General features: G+C 49.4%; 1 protein-coding gene across 1 annotated transcript; it reads left to right on the top strand.

Annotated features, from left to right (window-relative positions):
* Positions 1-470: 470 nt before the first annotated feature.
* Positions 471-5,286, top strand: LOC134729349 (uncharacterized). Its single transcript, XM_063597943.1, has 4 exons — positions 471-487; positions 1,055-1,326; positions 1,447-1,734; positions 5,106-5,286. Exons 1-4 carry the CDS (start codon positions 471-473, stop codon positions 5,216-5,218), a joined length of 690 nt encoding a protein of 229 aa, XP_063454013.1. The 3' UTR covers positions 5,219-5,286.
* Positions 5,287-18,453: the final 13,167 nt, after the last annotated feature.

Genomic DNA, 18,453 nt, shown 5'->3' with positions numbered 1-18,453 from the left:
CACCACGATTCCAAAAAAATTTAGATATTCTGCATATTAAGGCATAGTCTCTCCCCTGGGGGATGTAGCCATCTAGTAAGGGATACAGCGCACAATTGTAAATCAGGACACAGGGGTCTGGCAAAGAACTTTCTTTCTCATTTGCAAATGTAATTATTTGCAAAGCCTGATCAATGCATGTAAGTTGATAAATTATGTAATGGATTACTTCTGTTGAGAAGAATCAATTGACACAACCTCAGGGCTCTTCAGAGAATACTGAGACACACTGTGGGGCTATGGAGTTTGGCTGGGGAAGGAGTGGAGTTTTAGCTACACTTTGAGGGATGGGCAGGTTTGGTGGGTCACAGATTAGGGGGGTGGAGCACGGGAAGATCGAGGGCGCCCAGACGCAGACAAGGGAAGACCGCTGTGTGTGGCGGGGATAAGGGAATGGAAGAGCAGCCAAGGTGTGTGGCGAGGATAAGGGAATGGAAGAGCAGCCAAGGTGAGAGGAGGTGAATTAGGGAATACTGGGCCTTCAGGGGAATTCCAGGGAGTCTAGGCCTGAGGCCACTGCAGGTTTCTGAGAAGGGAAGATCCAGCGGACAGCTGTGCTAGGGCGCTATGGGGAGGCCGGAGCGTGGCATGCAGGAGCCAAGCGCCTGCCCCTGGGTCTGCTGCGTTGGGGGGAGAGTGGGGTCTCTGTCCTCCCCCGATGCTGCCCCACTCCAATCCGATGCCAGCGCCCCACAAGGCGGCCGCGAGCAGAAGCCCATCCACCCCATCCGCCTGGCCGCCCGGGGGACCCCGCCCGCCCTAGGCGGGCGCCAATGTGTCCCTTTTCTGGATCCTTTGGGAATCAATTAAGATCGCGGTGACAGGGTCCCCAGGTCGTAGGAGGACCCGGGCCACCACTCCCCGCGCTGCGTGGACGGGCTTCCAGCATCCGTGCAGGGACAGGGCTGGAGGCTTCGGTGATCGCGGCCGGGTACGACCACTCTTCCTTCGTCTGAGGGAAAAGGTCGCGGCTGGGGAGGGCCTCAGATTTCCCCGGCACGCCTCCTCTCCTTAGTGGGGAAACTGAGGCCCGGGGCAGGGCAGTTCTGGACCAGGGTCGTGACCGTGGGGAAAGTGGGCACCTGGCTGAATCTGACCCCGTCCTTCGCGCCCGAATCCTCACACGCTGTCCCCGAGGGGGCCACTACCCGACCTGCGGACAGGGACCGATCCCGCGGCCGCTCAGCTGTGACAGCGCCGGCCGGCTCGCCCCGCGCATGCGCACTGCCTTCGGGCTCGGCCACGCCCCCTCCGGGCTGCGCGCCTCGGACCGAGTCCGGGACTGGGGTCAGCGCAGGCGCAGACGCAGACGCTTAGCGGCGGCGCTTCCACAACGCTGCGCTCGGGAGAGCCTCGGGGCCGGAGGCTCCTGGGCGCTGGGGGCGGGGCGGGCGCCCACTGCCTGAGCCGGATGGCAGAGCCGTCTCTCCGCCAGCTCCCAGCGCTGGCTCGCGTCCCTGGGTTCCGAGCCCAGCGACGCGCAAGCTCCGTGGCCGCCGGCGCCGGCCCTGCCCCCTCAGCTGCTGACCTCCGCCGCTTCACGCCGCGGACTCAGCTCCCGGGCCTTGCGGTCGCTGCCGGTGGGATGGGGAGGGCCGCGAACCTCTGTCTTCTCAGGCATTCACCGCGTGGCTGGGAGGGCGCCAGGAGGCCGAGGCCGGGGCTGCCATGCGCTCCCGGTGCCTCACCCCGCAGGTCGGTCCGCCTCGTGGGCTGTGGGGCGGACGACCGGGAAGCCCCGAGATCTCCAGATCCTCGATCGGGACCCAAAAGGCCCTGAACTTGCGCAGTGACTTGCCATTGAGTCCGGGAGGTTCTGGAGACATGGGTGACGGAAGAACGCCCAAGGCCGACTGCTGCCCTCGGTTATCGGGGTGAGGTTTCCACCTGAGGCCGGCGCCCAGGGCAAACAGGAAATGCGAGTTTTAGGAGATTCTCCTACCGGAATGTCACCTCCCTTCCCCGCCAGAAACGAACCGCCCTCTCCGCCAGTAATTGAAAACCGAAGGGCAGCCCTTAGCGAATGAAAACTCCAGAAACCAGGAGGGTCAGGGAGGGTCATCATCTGAATAGAATGACTCTTGTGGCTCTTGGGGTTTCCTGAATCAGTCATTTTAGGAACTGAAAAGGCCTTACGAGGATCAAGTGGTCATTAGCTTCTCTTTCTTCCCTCCCTCCCTCCTTCCTTCCTTCCTTCCTTCCTACCTTCCTTCCTTCCTTCCTTCCTTCCTTCCTTCCTTCCTTCCTTCCTTCCTTCCTTCCTTCCTTCCTTCCTTCCTTCCTTCCTTCCTTCCTTCCTTCCTTCCTTCCTTCCTTCCTTCCTTCCTTCCTTCCTTCCTTCCTTCCTTCCTTCCTTCCTTCCTTCCTTCCTTCCTTCCTTCCTTTCTTCCTCTCTTTTCTACTCTTTTTTCTTTTTGAGACTGCAACCTCGAACTCCCTGGGCTTGGGTGATCCTCCCGCCTCAGCCTCCTGAGTACTTGGAATTACAGGCGCGCGCCACCATGCCCGGCTAATTTAGTTTTTTACTTTTTTATCTTTTTTGAGACGGAGACTCGCTCTGTCGCCCAGGCTGGAGTGCAGTAGCCTGATCTCAGCTCACTGCAATCTCAAAACTCCCAGGCTCGAGCGATCCTCCTGCCGCAGCCTTCCCAGCAGCTGGGACTACAGGTGTGCATCATTACACCTGGCTAATTTTTTATTTGAAAGAATTTTTGCTAACGCCGTGCGCGGTGGCTCAAGCCTGTAATCTCAGCGCTTTGAGACGCTGAGGCGGGCGGATCACAAAGTCAGGAGTTCCAGACCATCCTGGGCAATATGGTGAAACCCTCTACTAAAAATACAAAAATTAGCCGGCGTGGTGGCGGGCGCCTGTAGTCCCAGCTACTCGGGAGGCTGAGGCAGGAGAATTGCTTGAAGCTGGGAGGCAGAGGTTGCAGTGAGCCGAGATCAAGCCACTGCACTCCAGCCTGCCCGACAAGGCCAGACTCTGTCTTAAACACAAAAACAAACAAAAAAAAGTTTACCGGGCGCTGTGGCTTACGCCTGTAATCCCAGTGTTTAGGGAGGCGAAGGCAGGTGGATCACTTGAGATTGGGAGTTCGAGACCAGTCTGACCAACATGGTAAAACCCGTCTACTAAAAATACAAAATTAGCCGGGTGTGGAGGCACAGGCCTGTGATTCCAGCTACTCAGGAGGCTGAGGCAGGAGGATCTCTTGAACCCAGGAGGTGGAGGTTGCAGAGAGCCAAGATCGTGCCACTACACTCCAGCTTGGGCAACAAGAGTGAAACTCCGTCTCAAAAATAAAATAAAATAAATTGGGCTTCTCGCTCTGTCGCCAGGCTGGTCTCAAACTTCTTATCTCAAGCGATTCTCCCGCTGCAGCCTCTGTGCTGGGATTACAGGTAGGAGCAACCGCACCCTGCCTGGCCTCTCTTTGGAACCTGCCCAGTGACAGGGATCTCAATGCAGGGCATTGCATGTCTTCTGACAGGATGCTGGTTTAGGTCACTCCCTCTGCCCTGCAAGCCAGCTGTGTCCCCAGCATTTCCCAGGGCAGAGATAGATCACTCCCTGTGAGAGTGTTTTGGTGTCAGTGTGGAACGGCTTCCCTGTTTGGCCCCCTGGGTATACTGGAACCTGGGAAGGGACTTCTGCAGCTAACCCAGGGCTGGGCAGGGAGTTACTGAAAGGAAAAGGAATTTATTTTTAATTTCCTGGGTTTTCTTGGCTGTTGCTTTGGAGTGGAGATCATTTAGACATCTGGTACCCTGATGGCCTGAGAAGAGAAGGAAAGTCCTTGGAAAGGAGTTAGGTGACTTCTGGGTAAGAATGAGCTGATACAATGGTGGAGAGTGGGGAGAGTTGCTTAGTGGCCAACCTGGCCATCATTGCCATATTCACTAGGGAGCTTTTATTCTCATCTGTGTCCTCCTCCTGTAACTTAACACCTAGAAGTGGCAGGGAATTGGATCATGAAAGAGCCATATAGTCCAGCCTACTCATTTGTGTGTGTGTATTTGTGTCTATATATATGTCTATATATATATATAGGTCTATATATGTCTATATATATAGGTCTATATATATATGTCTATATGTATAGGTCTATATATATATGTCTATATGTATAGGTCTATATATATATGTCTATATATATAGGTCTATATTGGTCTATATATAGGTCTATATATGTCTATATATAGGTATATGTCTATATGTATATAGGTCTATATATATGTCTATATATAGTCTATATGTATGTCTATATATAGGTCTATATATAGTCTGTGTCTATATGTATAGGTCTATATATATAGTCTATGTATAGGCCTATATATATGTCTATATATATAGTCTATATGTATAGGTCTATATATATGTCTACATATAGTCTATATATATCTATATATGTCTATATATGTCTATATATAGGTCTATATATCTATATGTCTATATATATACACTATATATGTGTCTATATATATACTATATACGTCTATTATATATCTATATATATCGATATATATATATTTTTTAGAGACAAGGTCTCACGATGTTGTCCAGACTTAAACTCCTGGCCTCAAGCAATACCCCTGTCTCCACCTCCCAAAGGGCTGGGATTACAAACATGAGGCACTGTGTCCGGACCCAACCCACTCATTTTAAAAGTGAGGAAGTTTGAGGCCTGGAAATGGAAAAATGTGGCCCAGGGTCACAGAGGGAGCTGGTGGCAAAGATGAGACTTAAATTCAGGTCACCCAATTCCCAGGTCTGCCCTTGTTCTCTACACTCTTTGTATTAGTCAGGATCCAGCAGAAAACAGATTAAAGTGGGGACATTTAAAGTGGGGGCTTTGAGGCAGGATATAGGGAAACTGCTATGGAATGTGGAATATTCTGGGGCTGGTGACAGTGGGATCTTACCACCTCTGCACCTGGAGGCAGGTTGTGTGGAGGGCGATCTCACTAGAGCTGGGACTTTAAGTCAAGGAGCTCAAAAAGGGACTTGGAGGAATAAAAACCAAAACCCTGTCCCCACCTTCTCCCTCTGGTTTTGATTCCAGGCTCCACATGGACCAAACCCAGCTGGCAGTCAGAGGGCAAGAGCATCTCAATGCAGCGCATACAGGCCAATTCCAGGGTGCAGTGCAGGATGGAAAAGGAGAACTGTACCTGAAGAGGCAAATGAAAGATATACAGCGTCACAGGCAATCTTGCTTCTACTACCATAAAAATAGTTTACGTTTCTTGGACACCTAGTCTGTGTCAGGCATGTCCATTATCTCATTGCATCTTCCCATAAACCCGGTTTCCTCCATTGGACAGATAAAGAAACTGACTAGTGAAACAGCTTGAGGGACGGAGGTATGAACAGCTAAGCTGTCATTTTCCCGTCCAGAGTCTTATCTGGTGTATAGTAGTTCCCCTGTGAATGTTTGTGGAATGAATGAATGAATGAGGAGCAGACATAAATAGGGTTAGATAGTAAACCTCCCTGAGGAGCCTTAGCGGGGCCTCTTCTCCATGGGACTCAGAGGGTCTCTGCAGAGATGAGCCCTGTGCCTTTTGCTGTGTCTCCTGTTGGCCTGTAATAGGCCAGCTTCTTCAGGTGAAAAGGGCAGGCATGAAAGTCTGAAAAAAACCTTGGACTTGTGCTTGGCTTTCCTAGTGGAGGTTAGCTTTTGGAATTAAAAAAAGAGTATGGGCTGGGCACAGTGGCTCACACCTGTAATCCCGAGGTGGGCGGATCACTTAAGGTCGGGAGTTTGAGACCAGCCTGGCCAACATGGCAAAACCCCGTCTCTACTAAAAATACAAAAATTAGGGCACGGTAGCGGGCGCCTGTAATCCCAGCTACTTGGGAGGCTGAGGCAGGAGAATTGCTTGAGCCCGGGAGGCACAGGTTGCAGTGTGCCAAGATTGCGCCACTGCACTCCTGCCTGGACAACAGAGTGAGACTCTGTCTCAAAACAAACAAACAAACAAACAAACAAACAAAGTCTCTCTGAAGCCCTCTTTACCCACCCCTTGATTCCTAATACCCCACAGTCTGGGCAGGAGCCTAGGGTGCTACCTCTCTCCCTGCTCAACTCCTCCCCACGGCTCCACCCACGAGCTCAGTTCTGCTGATTGCATCACTGGTGCTGCTGTTGGAACACAGCATTCAGGGATGAGCCAACAACCAGTTTGGTGGGTGAGTTTCACCAGCACCCTGCAAGTGGCCTGCTGTGGAGCAGAAACCCCTGCTGGAAAGCGCCGAGCCATTTCTTCCATGCCTTCCTCTTGCTTTACTGCCGTGTCCCCTTTTTACTGGCCTCTTCTTTCCTGGAGGGTCCCATGAAGTCTTTCAGTTGTTGTTCATAATCTAAGCCCCTCAAGCATGGAAAAGGAACCTGATATGTATTGATCACATGCTATGTGCCTGACATGCTGTGCCAGATGCTTCATATCTAGATTTCATTTAATTTCATAGCAATTTATTAGGTAAAAAAGTCAGAGAGCTCACAGCTGAGAAAACTAAGGCTGGTTAGGGAACATGTGGAAGATTACACAGCTGTTAAGAGGAGAGCTGGCATTTGAACTCTGGTCTAATCCCAAAGTCCATTCTAACACCCTTCACACTCAGAATAAACCCTGTGCCTGGGCAACAGTGAGACCCCCATCTCTACAAAAAATTAAAAACAGATTAGCAGGGCGTGGCCGGGCGCAGTGGTTGAGGCTGCAGTGAGCCGTGATCAGGCCACTGCGCTCCAGCCTGGGCGACATAGCAAGACCCTGTCTTGAAAAAAAAAAAAGAAAGAATAAACCCTGCTGCTGCAGTATTTGGGTTTATCTTATACCTTTGCAAGTCAGAGCCTTTTCCTTGTGCCGTTACTTGTATCCCCGGGGCTCGAGTGTGTGGAAGGTGCTGTTGCAGCTCACCCTTGTGGGTTTCCACGTGGAGTGCCTAACATTTCATTCCATCCATCGTCTGTCATTCCATCCATCTATTCCTTTGCTGCTGATGGCTCCTCCATCTGGGAGGCCGTTTCACCGGTTTCTGAATGGCAACATCCAAGCCCAGTTCCAGTGCCACCTCCCCCATTGTGTCCCTTGGATCTCATTTGCCTCCAGATTCCCAAAGTTACCTTTGTTACCCTTCCCTGAAGGATATCTTACGTTACTCCTTGTGTTACAGTAATTTGGGCATGTAATTTATTTTCTTTGTTGTGGGGGACAGGGATTATTCTGCAATAGTACTTGAATCTCTCCAGGACCTAAACTAGCAAGCCGCCAGTGAATGCACGCATCAGGGGAGCCCTTTATGGGGAAAAGGGTTTGTATAGTGAAGATGTCTTCCTCTACTTTACATGTTAACTTTGCTTAAAAACAATATTCAGCTGTATGATAAATGTCCTGGTTGAGTCTAGCGTGATGGTAGGGCTCTCCTAGGGAGAAATTCCTTGTGTTTTCCTTGAGAGCTTCAAATTTGTTTTTTGGGGGGTTTTTTTTGTTTTTTTTTTTTTTGAGACAGGGTCTCACTCTGTCACCCAGGCTGGAGTGCAGTGGCATGATCTTGGCTCACTGCAACTTCCACCTCCCAGGCTCAAGCGATTCTCCTGCCTCAGCCTCCCGAGTAGCTGAGACTACAGGCACGCGCCACCATGCCCAGCTAATTTTTGTATTTTTAGTGGAAACAGGGTTTCACCATGTTGGCCAGGCTGCTCTCGAACTCCTGACCTCAGGTAATCCACCCGTCTTGGCCTCCCAGACTGCTGGGATTGGAGGCATAAGCCACTGTGTCTGGCAAGAGAGCTTCGAATTTGGGGAAGTGAAGAGACACTAATGAGTGCAGGCAGTGGAGAACAGGCTGCTTAGGTAAAAGGCCCCCCAGACCCTACATATTCGACTCTCCAGATGGGGCCCAGCAGAGTGGTGAGCTGTGTCCCTAGACTTTTATCACATGCTGCAGCTTTTCTGAGGCCATCACTTGTGCTCCCAAGTCCCTTTATGTTTGTTCTGATAGACGAAGGCCATCACTCCTCCTGCTTTCACCACTGGGGATGAGGGAGACCTTGGCCATAGTGGCAGTCCTCCCTCCTTGGGACCCCAGTCAGTTCAGAGCGCCTATTTCCCATAACACCCAAGACAGACAGATGCTAGGGCCCTTCCGCAGAGAACGGGTGTGGGCTGGGATGACTCACCTGCTCTGTGGCCGCCTACAGTGCAGCTCAAAGCCCTTGGGAATCAAAACACTTCCCTAGGACAAGCACAGAGGCTCTCCTTAGAGACAGCAGTTTGGGTTCCTGCTTCTGCAAATGCCTGTCACCGTACTGATGTTTCAAACTCCAGGTCAGTGAGGAGCCATCCAGCGGAATGGCCATGGAGAACAGGCAGAATCAGCAGCCTCAGAAAGCAGTGCCCTGATCTGGGTATCAGATGACCCAGGTCTCACCTGGGCTCTTCCAGGAGCTCACTGTGTGTTTATAAAGGAAGGGTATTCAATTTTTTTTTTTTTTTTTTTGAGATGGAGTTTCGTTCTTGTTGCCCAGGCTGGAATGCAATTGCACGATCTTGGCTCACTGCAACATGCACCCTCCGGGTTCAAGCAATTGTCTTGCCTCAGCCACCTGAGTAGCTGGGATTACAGGTGCATGCCACCACGCCTAGCTAATTTTTGTATTTTTAGTAGACGGGGTTTCACCATGTTGGCCAGGCTGGTCTCGAACTCCTGACCTCAGGTGATCCACCTGCCTCGACCTCCCAAAGTGCTGGGATTACAGGTGTGAGCTACCACGCCTAGTCTAAGAGCATTCATTCTTTAAGTAAACTTTTTTTTTTTTTTTTTTTTTTTTTTGAGACAGAGTCTTGTTTTGTTACCCAGGCTAGAGTGAAGTGATGCCATCATGGGCTCAAGCGATCCTCCCACCTCAGCCTTTTCAAGAAGCTGGGACTACAGTCCCATTACACCTGGCTAATTAAAAAAAAAAAATTTTTTTTTAGAGGTGGGGTCTCAACATCTTGCCCAGGCTGGTCTCCAACTCCTGGGCTCAAGCGATCCTCCTGCCTCGGCCAACCAAAGTGCTTGGATTACAGGAATGAGCCACCGTACAAGGCTTAAACTTTTTTTTTTTTGGACCGCTGACTTCTGCTGTGCTAACTAAGGACAGAAAGGGTTATGAGAAGTCAAAATCTGTCCCTCACCATGATGGTCTCTCAGTCTCTGCAAATGAATACAAGTCAGGGTAATGAATGCAATACTGCACTAAGGTGGTTTGAAGTATGGAAGAGAAACTAATATCCTAGGGGAAGTGAGTGAGTCAGGTTAGATTTAATTGAAAAGATGACATTTGAGCTAGCCCTTGAAACTGGAATTCCTTTGGCAGACTGGAGTAAGTCTGTTGCATCTTTGGGGAATATTGTCAGAGGAATGTAGAGAAGGGTGAGGGTGAAGAGAGACAAGATTTGAAGGTCCCTGTGGTCTCAGGAGTCAAGGGCCTTGGTAGAACATGTGAACTTTGGACCTTATCCTGAGGGCAGCAAGACATGATCAGCTCTGTGTTGTAGAAAGATCACTGTGGCTGCAACGTGGAGGATGAATTAAAAGGGTCAAAGAGGAAGAGAGAGACACTGGTTAGAAGAAGATTAGACTATTACAGGAAGGAAAGTTTGAGGACCTCAACTACGGTATTACAGAAGAGAGCTGGACTGGATAATACCTGAAATCAAAGTTTTATGCTCCTGAACCCACCAGTGCTTGGCGCTTTTCTTTTTTTTTTTTTTCTTTCTTTCTTTCTTTTTTTTTTTGTGATGGGGTCTCGCGCTGTTGCCCAGGGCTGAGTGCAATGGCGCCATCTTGGCTCACTGCAACCTCTGGCCTCCTGGGTTCAAGCGGTTCTCCTGCCTCAGCCTCCCAGGTAGCTGGGATTACAGGCACACACCACCATGCCCAGCTCATTTTTTTTGTATCTTTTTTTTTTTGAGACAGAGTCTCCCTGTTAGCCAGGCTGGAGTGCAGCAGCGTGATCTCGGCTCACTGCAACCTCCGCCTCTCGGGTTCAAGCGATTCTCCTGCCTCAGCCTCCCGAGTAGTTGGGACTACAGGCGTGTGCCACCATGCCTGGCTAATTTTTTGTATCTTTAGTAGAGACAGGGTTTCACCATGTTGGCTAGGCTGGTCTCAAACTCCTGACCTCGTGATCCACCCATCTCGGCCTCCCAAAGTGCTGGGAGTACAGGCATGAGCCACCAGGCCAGGCTGCTTTGGTGCTTTTCATACCTGCCTCCTCCCTACCCTACTCCTAGCTGATTGTCCTAATTGGTTGTTCATGACCCATCCTTGGGGGATGGTGACCTGTTTGGGTTTTGAACCAATCCGATTTCCCTGTGTATCTGTTCTGTTCATCCCTGAAGTCTTACTTCACATGAGACTCAGCTCACTGGAGACCAACTAGGAGGAAGCTGTTATCTGTCTCAGAGTCCTTCCCACCCCCACCTCCAGCTCCCTCTCTCCTCTGGCATTGGATTTGAGGTCTCCAGATTGGCACTGGCATCTATGCCATCCTTCCCGTTACTCTTTTTAGGAGGAAAGATGAGACACCATGTCTCAATGGGAGATATTGACAAGCAGGAAGTAGGAAAATGGATTAAAGACTGAGCTTGTGACCTTGGTCTAAGAGCAGAAGGTGAGATACAGGGCAGTCCCACATAGTCATCGAGCAAGTCCGAGCACCTTGACTTAAATTTAGACCATTTCTATAAAATGTAATCCAAAAACCAGAAGTATATCCCTTCTCCTAATTCCTTCACTGTTTCTATTCCTGGCCAGGGTTACACATCCTGCCTTTTCTTGCTCTACTTGCTTGTAAGACAGTCATCTTGTGACTCTTTTTTTTTTTTTTTCTGAGACAGAGTCTCGCTCTGTCACCCAGGCTGGAATGCAATGGCATGATTTCGGCTCACTGCAACCTCCACCTCTCGGGTTCAAGCGATTCTCCTGCCTCAGTCTCCAGAGTAGCTGGGATTACAGGCTCCCACCACCACGCCTGGCTAATTTTTGTATTTTTAGTAGGGACAGGGTTTCACCATGTTGGCCAGGCTGGTCTTGAACTCTTGACCTCAGGTGATCCACACCCCCCCCCGCCGCCCTCGGCCTCTCAAAGTGCAGGGATTGCAGGCGTGAGCCACTGTGCCCTGTCCATCTTGTGATTCTTAGACCTGTAGACTTTAGCTGTCAACAAATAGGTTGGGAGTGTCTGTGGTGTGCCTAGCCTGATAGTAGCTGTGACAGGATATATACGCCCCCTGGCTATGTTCTCAAGGAATAAGGAGACTGGTACTTTAGAGTAGTTGGGAAAGCAAAACACAAAAGCTAACTATAGAAGAGAAAATGAGAGTAGTTAAGAGGGCGGTTAGAATTTGGTGGTACAGGGCGGGCACAGTGGCTTATGCCTGTAATCCTAGTACTTTGGGAGGCCAAGGTGGGTGGATGGCTTGAGCTCAGGAGTCTGAGACCAACCTGGGCAGCATGGTGAAACCCTAGCTACAAGAAATACAAAAATTGGCTGGGCGCAGTCGCTCACGCCTGTAATCTCCGCAGTTTGGGAGGCTGAGGCAGGTGGATCACCTGAAGTCAAGAGTTCGAGACCAACCTGGCCAACATGGTGAAACCTTGTCTCTACTAAAAATACAAAAAAAAAATTAGCTGGGCGTAATGGCATGCGCCTGTAGTCCCAGCTACTCAGGGAGGCTGAGGCAGGAGAATCGCTTGAACCCAGGAGACTGAGGTTGCAGTGAACCAAGATCACGCCACTGCACTCCAGCCTGGGTGACAGAGGGAGACTCCATCTCAAAAAAAAAAAAAAAAAAAAAAAAATTAGCCGGGCATGGTGGCATATGCCTGTAGTCCCAGCTACCCGGGAGGTTGAGGCTACAGTGAGCCATGATCGCGCCACTGGCACTGCAGTCTGGGTGATGGAGCAAGACCCTGTTTCAAAAAAAAAAAATTTGAGGCCGGGCACGGTGGCTCACGCCTGTAATCTCAGCACTTTGGGGGGCCGAAGTGGACAGATCACGAGGTCAGGAGTTCAAGACCAGAATGGCCAACATAGTGAAAACCCTGTCTCTACTAAAAATACAAAAATTAGCCGAGTATGGTGGCAAGCGCCTGTAGTCCTAGCTACTTGGGAAGCTGAGGTGGGAGAATTGCTTGAACCCAGGAGGTGGAGGTTGCATTGAGCCGAGACCACACCATTGCACTCCAGCCTGGGTGACAGAGTGAGACTCAGTTTCAAAAAAAAAAAAAAGAAGAATTTGATGGTATAGGCTGTAGATACTGCAGAGCCCTAAAAAAGGGAGCAAGTGGCCAGTCGCAGTGGTTCATGCCTGTAATCCCAGCACTTTGGGAGGCCAAGGCAGGCAGATCACTTGAGGTCAGGAGTTTGAGACCAGCCTGGCCAACATGGTGAAACCCCATCCCTACTAAAAATACAAAAATTAGCCAGGTGTGGTGGTGCACACCTGTAATCTTAGCTACTCGGGAGGCTGAGGGAGGAGAATCTCTTGAACCCAGGAGGAGGAGATTGTAGTGAGCCGAGATTGTGCCACTGCACTCCAGCCTGGGCAACAGAGTGAGACTCTGTCTCAACAAAAGAGAAAAGAGAAAGGAGCAAGTGGTGTCTAGTTGTCTCTAGGTGTCTTGTGTTTCCTCAAGTTGGGGGTTGGATCCACCTAGATCTAGCCTGAGGGTCTGAGCTGGATCCCAGCTAGTGTTACTGTGAGGTTGAGGGCCAAGCAGCACTTTGTGTGGCCTTCCTGGGGAGACATCCCTGTTATCCAAATATTTATTCTCTTTTCTCGGCCTGCATCTTCCTACTCGTCAAGAGTCCCCATTCATCCTTCAAGGCCCAGCCCAAATGCCTCTTTTTTCATGAAGACACTTTCTTCTCATCAGTTAGGATTATTGCTGTCTTCTCTGTTCCTCTGCAGTCCTTTGTTTACAACTTTATTGTGACATTTATTTTATCTCATCATGTATTTAAGAGTGTTTTCATCAGTTCCATGAGATTGTGAGCTTCTTGTTAGCAGGGACTATATCTGATTCATTTCTTAAACTCCTGATGACTAGCCTAGTGTGGTATTCTGCTCAGAAAATGGTTGCTAAATGAGTGAACAGATTCTATTCTCTCTGGTATTTGAGTTCTAAAGAATCAGTTCTAGGCCTGGCGCCATGGCTCATGCCTGTAATCTCAGTGATTTGGGAGGCTGAGGCAGGAGGTTCCCTTGAGGCCAGAAATTCGAGACCAGCCTGGGCAACAAATATAAACAATACAAAGAATAAAATAATAAAAATACAAGAAATAAAAATAAAAAATTAGCAGGGTGTTGGTCAGGCGTGGTGGCTCACGCCTGTAATCCCAGCACTTTGGGAAGCTGAGGCGGGTGGATCACGAGGTCAGGAGTTTGAGACCAGCCTGACCAACATGGTGAAACCCCATCTCTACTAAAAATACAAAAATTAGCTGGGTGTGGTGGCACGTGCCTGTAATTCCAGCTACTCAGGAGGCTGAGGCAGGAGAATCGCTGGAACCCAGGAGGCGGAGATTGCAGTAAGCCAAGATCACACCACTGCACTCCAGCCTGGGCGACAGAGTGAGACTCTTGTCTCAAAAACAAAACAAAACAAAAAAAACCTGGATGTGGTGGTACGTGCCTGTAGTTCTAGCTACTTAGGAGGCTGAGGTGGGAGGATCCCTTTACCCAGGAGGTTGAGGCTGCATTGAGCTATGATGGCCCCACTGCACTCCCGCTTGGGTGGGTGACAGTAAAGTAATCCTAAAACCAGAAGGGAGAAGGGCTGTTTGTAGGGCCAGTTTTTGGCAGGGGAGCACATAGTGATATTAAAAGTCATTTTAAGCAGGACTTGTGTGGACACACAAAAGAAGGGTGTCGATCTTCTTTTGGTTTTGACCCTTTAAGACTAAAGGAGCAGCAGTAGAGTGTGAGTGGTGGGAAGGCCTCCCCTAGTGTATGGAAAGAGCACTGGAGTCAGAATTGGGGACTAGTTGTGATCCAATCTCTGGTGACATTATATTTGCTTTGTTAATCCCATGAGATTGTTCTGAGAACCAAGTGAGATAAGAAAGATGTGAGTTCTTTGAAAGCTCTCAGATCATCAGCTACTAAGGTCAGCTTGAGCTTGGCCAATCTCCATTTGAATTCCCATCTAGTCCCAAGACTAGATCCAAATGGTAAAAAGAGAAGAACACTGTGTGACTTGGGTAAATCGCTTCTAGTCTCTGAGCCTCAGTTTTCTTATTTGTAAAATGGAGATAATAATCTCTATGCCACCTAACTTCTTGGGCTACTTAGGAGGGTTAACTGAGAATGAATATGACACTGCCTTGTAAACTATAAGGGTCTGTGCAAATGCTATGGATTTATTTTTAATTAATTTATTTATTTTTAAGAAAGAGTCTTGTGCTGTTGCCCAGGCTGTAGTGCAGTGGCGTAATCTTGGCTCACTGCAACTTCCACCTCCCAGGTTCAAGAGATTCTTGTGCCTCAGCCTCTTGAGTAACTGGGATTACAGGCACGTGCCACCCCACCTGGCTAATTTTTGTATTTTTAGTAGAAACAGAGTTTCACCATGTTGCCCAGGCTGGTCTCAAAATCTCGGCCTGAAGTGATCCACCTGCCTTGGCCTCCCAAAGTGCTGGGATTACAGGTATGAGCCACTGTGCCTGGCCTAGATTTGTTTTTTAATCTGTGTTTGAGGGCTCTGGATGAAATTTGCCAAGGCTGTTGCACATCTAGACAGTGACATCATATACATGTTATTGAGGTCCAGGGTGGTGCACAGAAGACAGGCCCAGAGTCATGGGGGCAGGGAAGAACACCGAAGGGAACCCCACCCACTGTCTGCCTGGAGAAGACCTGATTCTGTTGTCACTCATTTGTCTGACTTGAGGAAATTTGGTCTCCTCGTTTCCAAACTGCCACAGACTGCAGTGACCTCTGTGATCAGGGGGTACTTTGATTAAAGCTCTACAGTAAGGGTCACTCTAGTTTTTTTCTCTGTCTCCAGGGTTGAGCTTGGTGCATGGACACAACAGATATTCAGGATAAGTTTGTTGTTGAACAAATACAAGTAATGCATTTGTGAGACCTCATTCTCACTTCCTTTGTTTTACAAAGTCAGTTGCACATCAGCCTAAAAACCCAGGACATAATTCACAGAAATGGAGCTTGAAAGCATGACTGGCCAGTATTAATCAAAGGCCAAGCGGCTGAGCGGGCGTGCTGGACAAGCCTGTAATCCCAGCACTTTGGAAGGTCGAGGCGGGTGGGTTGCCTGAGCTCAGGAGTTCACGACCAGCCTGGGCAACAAGGTGAAACCCCGTCTCTACTAAAATACAAAAAATTAGCCGGGCAAGGCGGCATGCACCTGTAGTCCCAGCTACTCGGGAGACTGAGACAGGAGAATTCCTTGAACCCGGGAGGCAGAGGTTGCAGTGAGCCAAGATCACGCCACTGTACTCCAGCCTGGGCGACAGAGTGAGACTCTGCCTCAAAAAAAAAAAAAAAAAGAAAAAGAAAAAGAAAAAAAAAAAAAGGCCAAGCTTCAGAAATGGCATGTTACCATCCAGGCGCTTTGTGAATCCTGGGAAGCCATGAAACCAGAGTCTGATGGGAAAGGCTCTCTGTCTGCCTGTGGCCAGGCAGTTTTTGAACCCCTTCATTGGTCCTGCTGGTCATAGGAGCTGAAAGAAAATGGCTGAATCAGCAAATATTTATTGTGTGCTTGCTCTGTGTTGGATGCTTTGGAGAAGAAGAAGAAGGTGAAGTCATAGAGGAGCAGGGAATTCCCGCCGACAGGCAGTGTTTGCCCAGGGCCAAGGGAGTGGGAGATACCCAGCAACAGAGGACGGTACCCACTGGGGCTAGGAAGGCTTTCTAGACGGGTAGGAGATGTGTGAAGACGACAAAGTTAGTCGTGGAGACTCCCCTCTGCCACCGAAATGTCTTCTTTTGGTAACTGGCCCCAGTTAGGAGACTGTATTAGTTTTCTGTTGCTGCGTAACAAATGACCACACAATGTGGCAGCATAAACCAGCATCCATTTATAATCTCACAGTTCCATAGGTCAGAAGTCCAGGCAGGCTCTACCAGGCCCCCTGCTCAGGACCTGGAAAGGCTGAAATCAAGGTGTGAGGGAGCCAGGCACTCATCCAGAAGTTCCAGGAAAGAACCCACTTCCAAGCTCCATGGAGGCGGGGGCGATTCCATCCTTTCAGCTGTAGGATGAGGCCCCGGTTTCCCTGCTGGCTGTCTGCTGGGTGCTGCTCTCCACTCCTAGAGGCCACTCTCTGGTCCTTTCCATGTGGCCCCTCCATTACCAATCTAGCAACAGTGCATCAAATCCCCCTCCTATTTTAAGTACCTGACTTGCTCTTCTGTTACCACCTGGAGAAAACAGTCTGTTTTTTGAAAAGAAAATTTCGGCTGGGCATGGTAGCTCACGCCTGTAATCCCAGCACTTTGGGAGGCTGAGGTGGGTGGATCACCTGAGGTCAGGAGTTTGAGACCAGCCTGGTCAACATGGCGAAACCCCGTCCCTACTAAAAATACAAAAATTAGCCAGGCGTGGTGGTGTGCAACTGTAGTCCCACCTACTCGGGAGGCTGAGGCAGGAGAATTGCTTGAACCCGGGAGGTGATGGTTGCAGTGAGTCGAGATCTCACTACTACCCTCCAGCCTGAGCGAGAGTGAGACTCCGTCTCAAAAAAAAGAAAGTGGAATCCAAGATGATCAGCAAGTCTAGAGGATGGGGAAGAAGATGGAAGGATCATTAATAGAAATATAGTCATGCATCGCTTAATGATGGGAATACGTATGTTCTAAGAAATGCATCCTTAGGTGATTTAATCATTGTACAAGCGTCACAAAGTGTTCTTACACAAACCTAGATGGCACAGCCTACTACACACCGATGCTATATGGCAAGCAATGCAAACCTGTACAGCAGGCTACGGTGCTGAGTACTGTAGGCAATTGTAATGTAATGGTATGTATTTGTGTATCTGAACACATCTAAACATAGAAAAGGTACAGTGAAGATACTGTATTATAAGCTTATAGAGCCACTGTTGCAGGCTGGGCATGGTGGCTTATGCCTGTAATCCCAGCACTTTGGGAGGCTGGGATGGGCAGATTGCTTGAGTCCAGGAGTTTGAGACCAGCCTGGGCAATGTAGTGAGACCCCTGTCTCTACAAAAATACACAAATTAGCTGGGCATGGTGATGCATGCCTATAGTCTCAGCTACTCGGGAGATTGAGGTGGGAGGATTGCTTGAGCCTTGGGAGGTCGAGGCTGCATTGAACTGAGAATGTGCCACACTGCATTCCCACTCCAGCCTGGGTGAATAGAGTGAGACCCTGTCTCAGGAAAAAAAAAACACTGTTGCATACGCAGTTCATCATTGACTAAAACATCAGTATCCACTGCATGACTGTAAATCCCAGGGCTAATTCCGCAGTGACAGGAAGGGCACCAAGTTTCTGTGTGGATTTCAAATATTCTGTATCCTCAGGCTTTGTTAATCCATGTCTTTTGTCTTCAGAGAAGTCAATTCCACCAGCAAGGAGCCGTCAGGGCCACCCAGCTTTATGCCTTGACTCCTGGTTACTGTTTTGAGGCCTAAGAACAGCTGAGACCCTGCACGTGTTAAAATCCAAATGGGGTGAGGGTGAGGGGGTCAGAATCACCACCAGCCAATGTCAGCATCTGGAGCTGAATACAGAGATCCCTCTTGGCCAAATGTTCCGGGCAGCATCCATGTGCAGGTCGGGTTGACTTTTTGGACGCTGCCTGGGAGCTCACACAGACGGTCACACTGCAATGTCGGTGGGGCTGTGAGCAGTCATGGCACCTCCGCAGCTGTTCCTGGGCCTATCTGCTGCAAATTAGATCATTGGTCATTCATATTTTTCCTTCCCTATCTCTCTTTACCCATTCTGTTTCCAACAGGTGATGATAATAAAGGTGGTTTCATGGAAAATATGGGATCTCTGTAAAGACAAGACCCCGATCTGCGAGTGTGGCTTGCTAAGTTGGGTAATTTATCTGTTGACACGCTTCTCAGTCACTTTTTCACCTTGGTTTCTCCAGATGGCTGGGACTTGATCACTCACAGGAGGAGGGAACTTCTTTGTGGTTCTGTTCTTGCCTATCTCAACAATGCCAACACCCCTAAAACAACAGTCGACATCAGACACATAATCAAGAGCTTCAGCAGGAGGGATGGCCAAGTTGGATGCTTTCCATCAGGGCCATTCCAGCTGTGATTCTCTGTGCTGTGGGAATCTGGTTGAGAGGGATATCAGAGAGATGACAGCGAGGAAGGAACCTTTTATACTAGGTGTTAAGGGAT

Source organism: Pan paniscus, chromosome 18 (assembly GCF_029289425.2).
Source record: "Pan paniscus chromosome 18, NHGRI_mPanPan1-v2.0_pri, whole genome shotgun sequence".
NCBI lineage: Eukaryota > Metazoa > Chordata > Mammalia > Primates > Hominidae > Pan > Pan paniscus.
The sequence above is the reverse complement of the archived record's forward strand: the minus strand, read 5'-3'. Positions and strand labels throughout refer to the sequence as shown.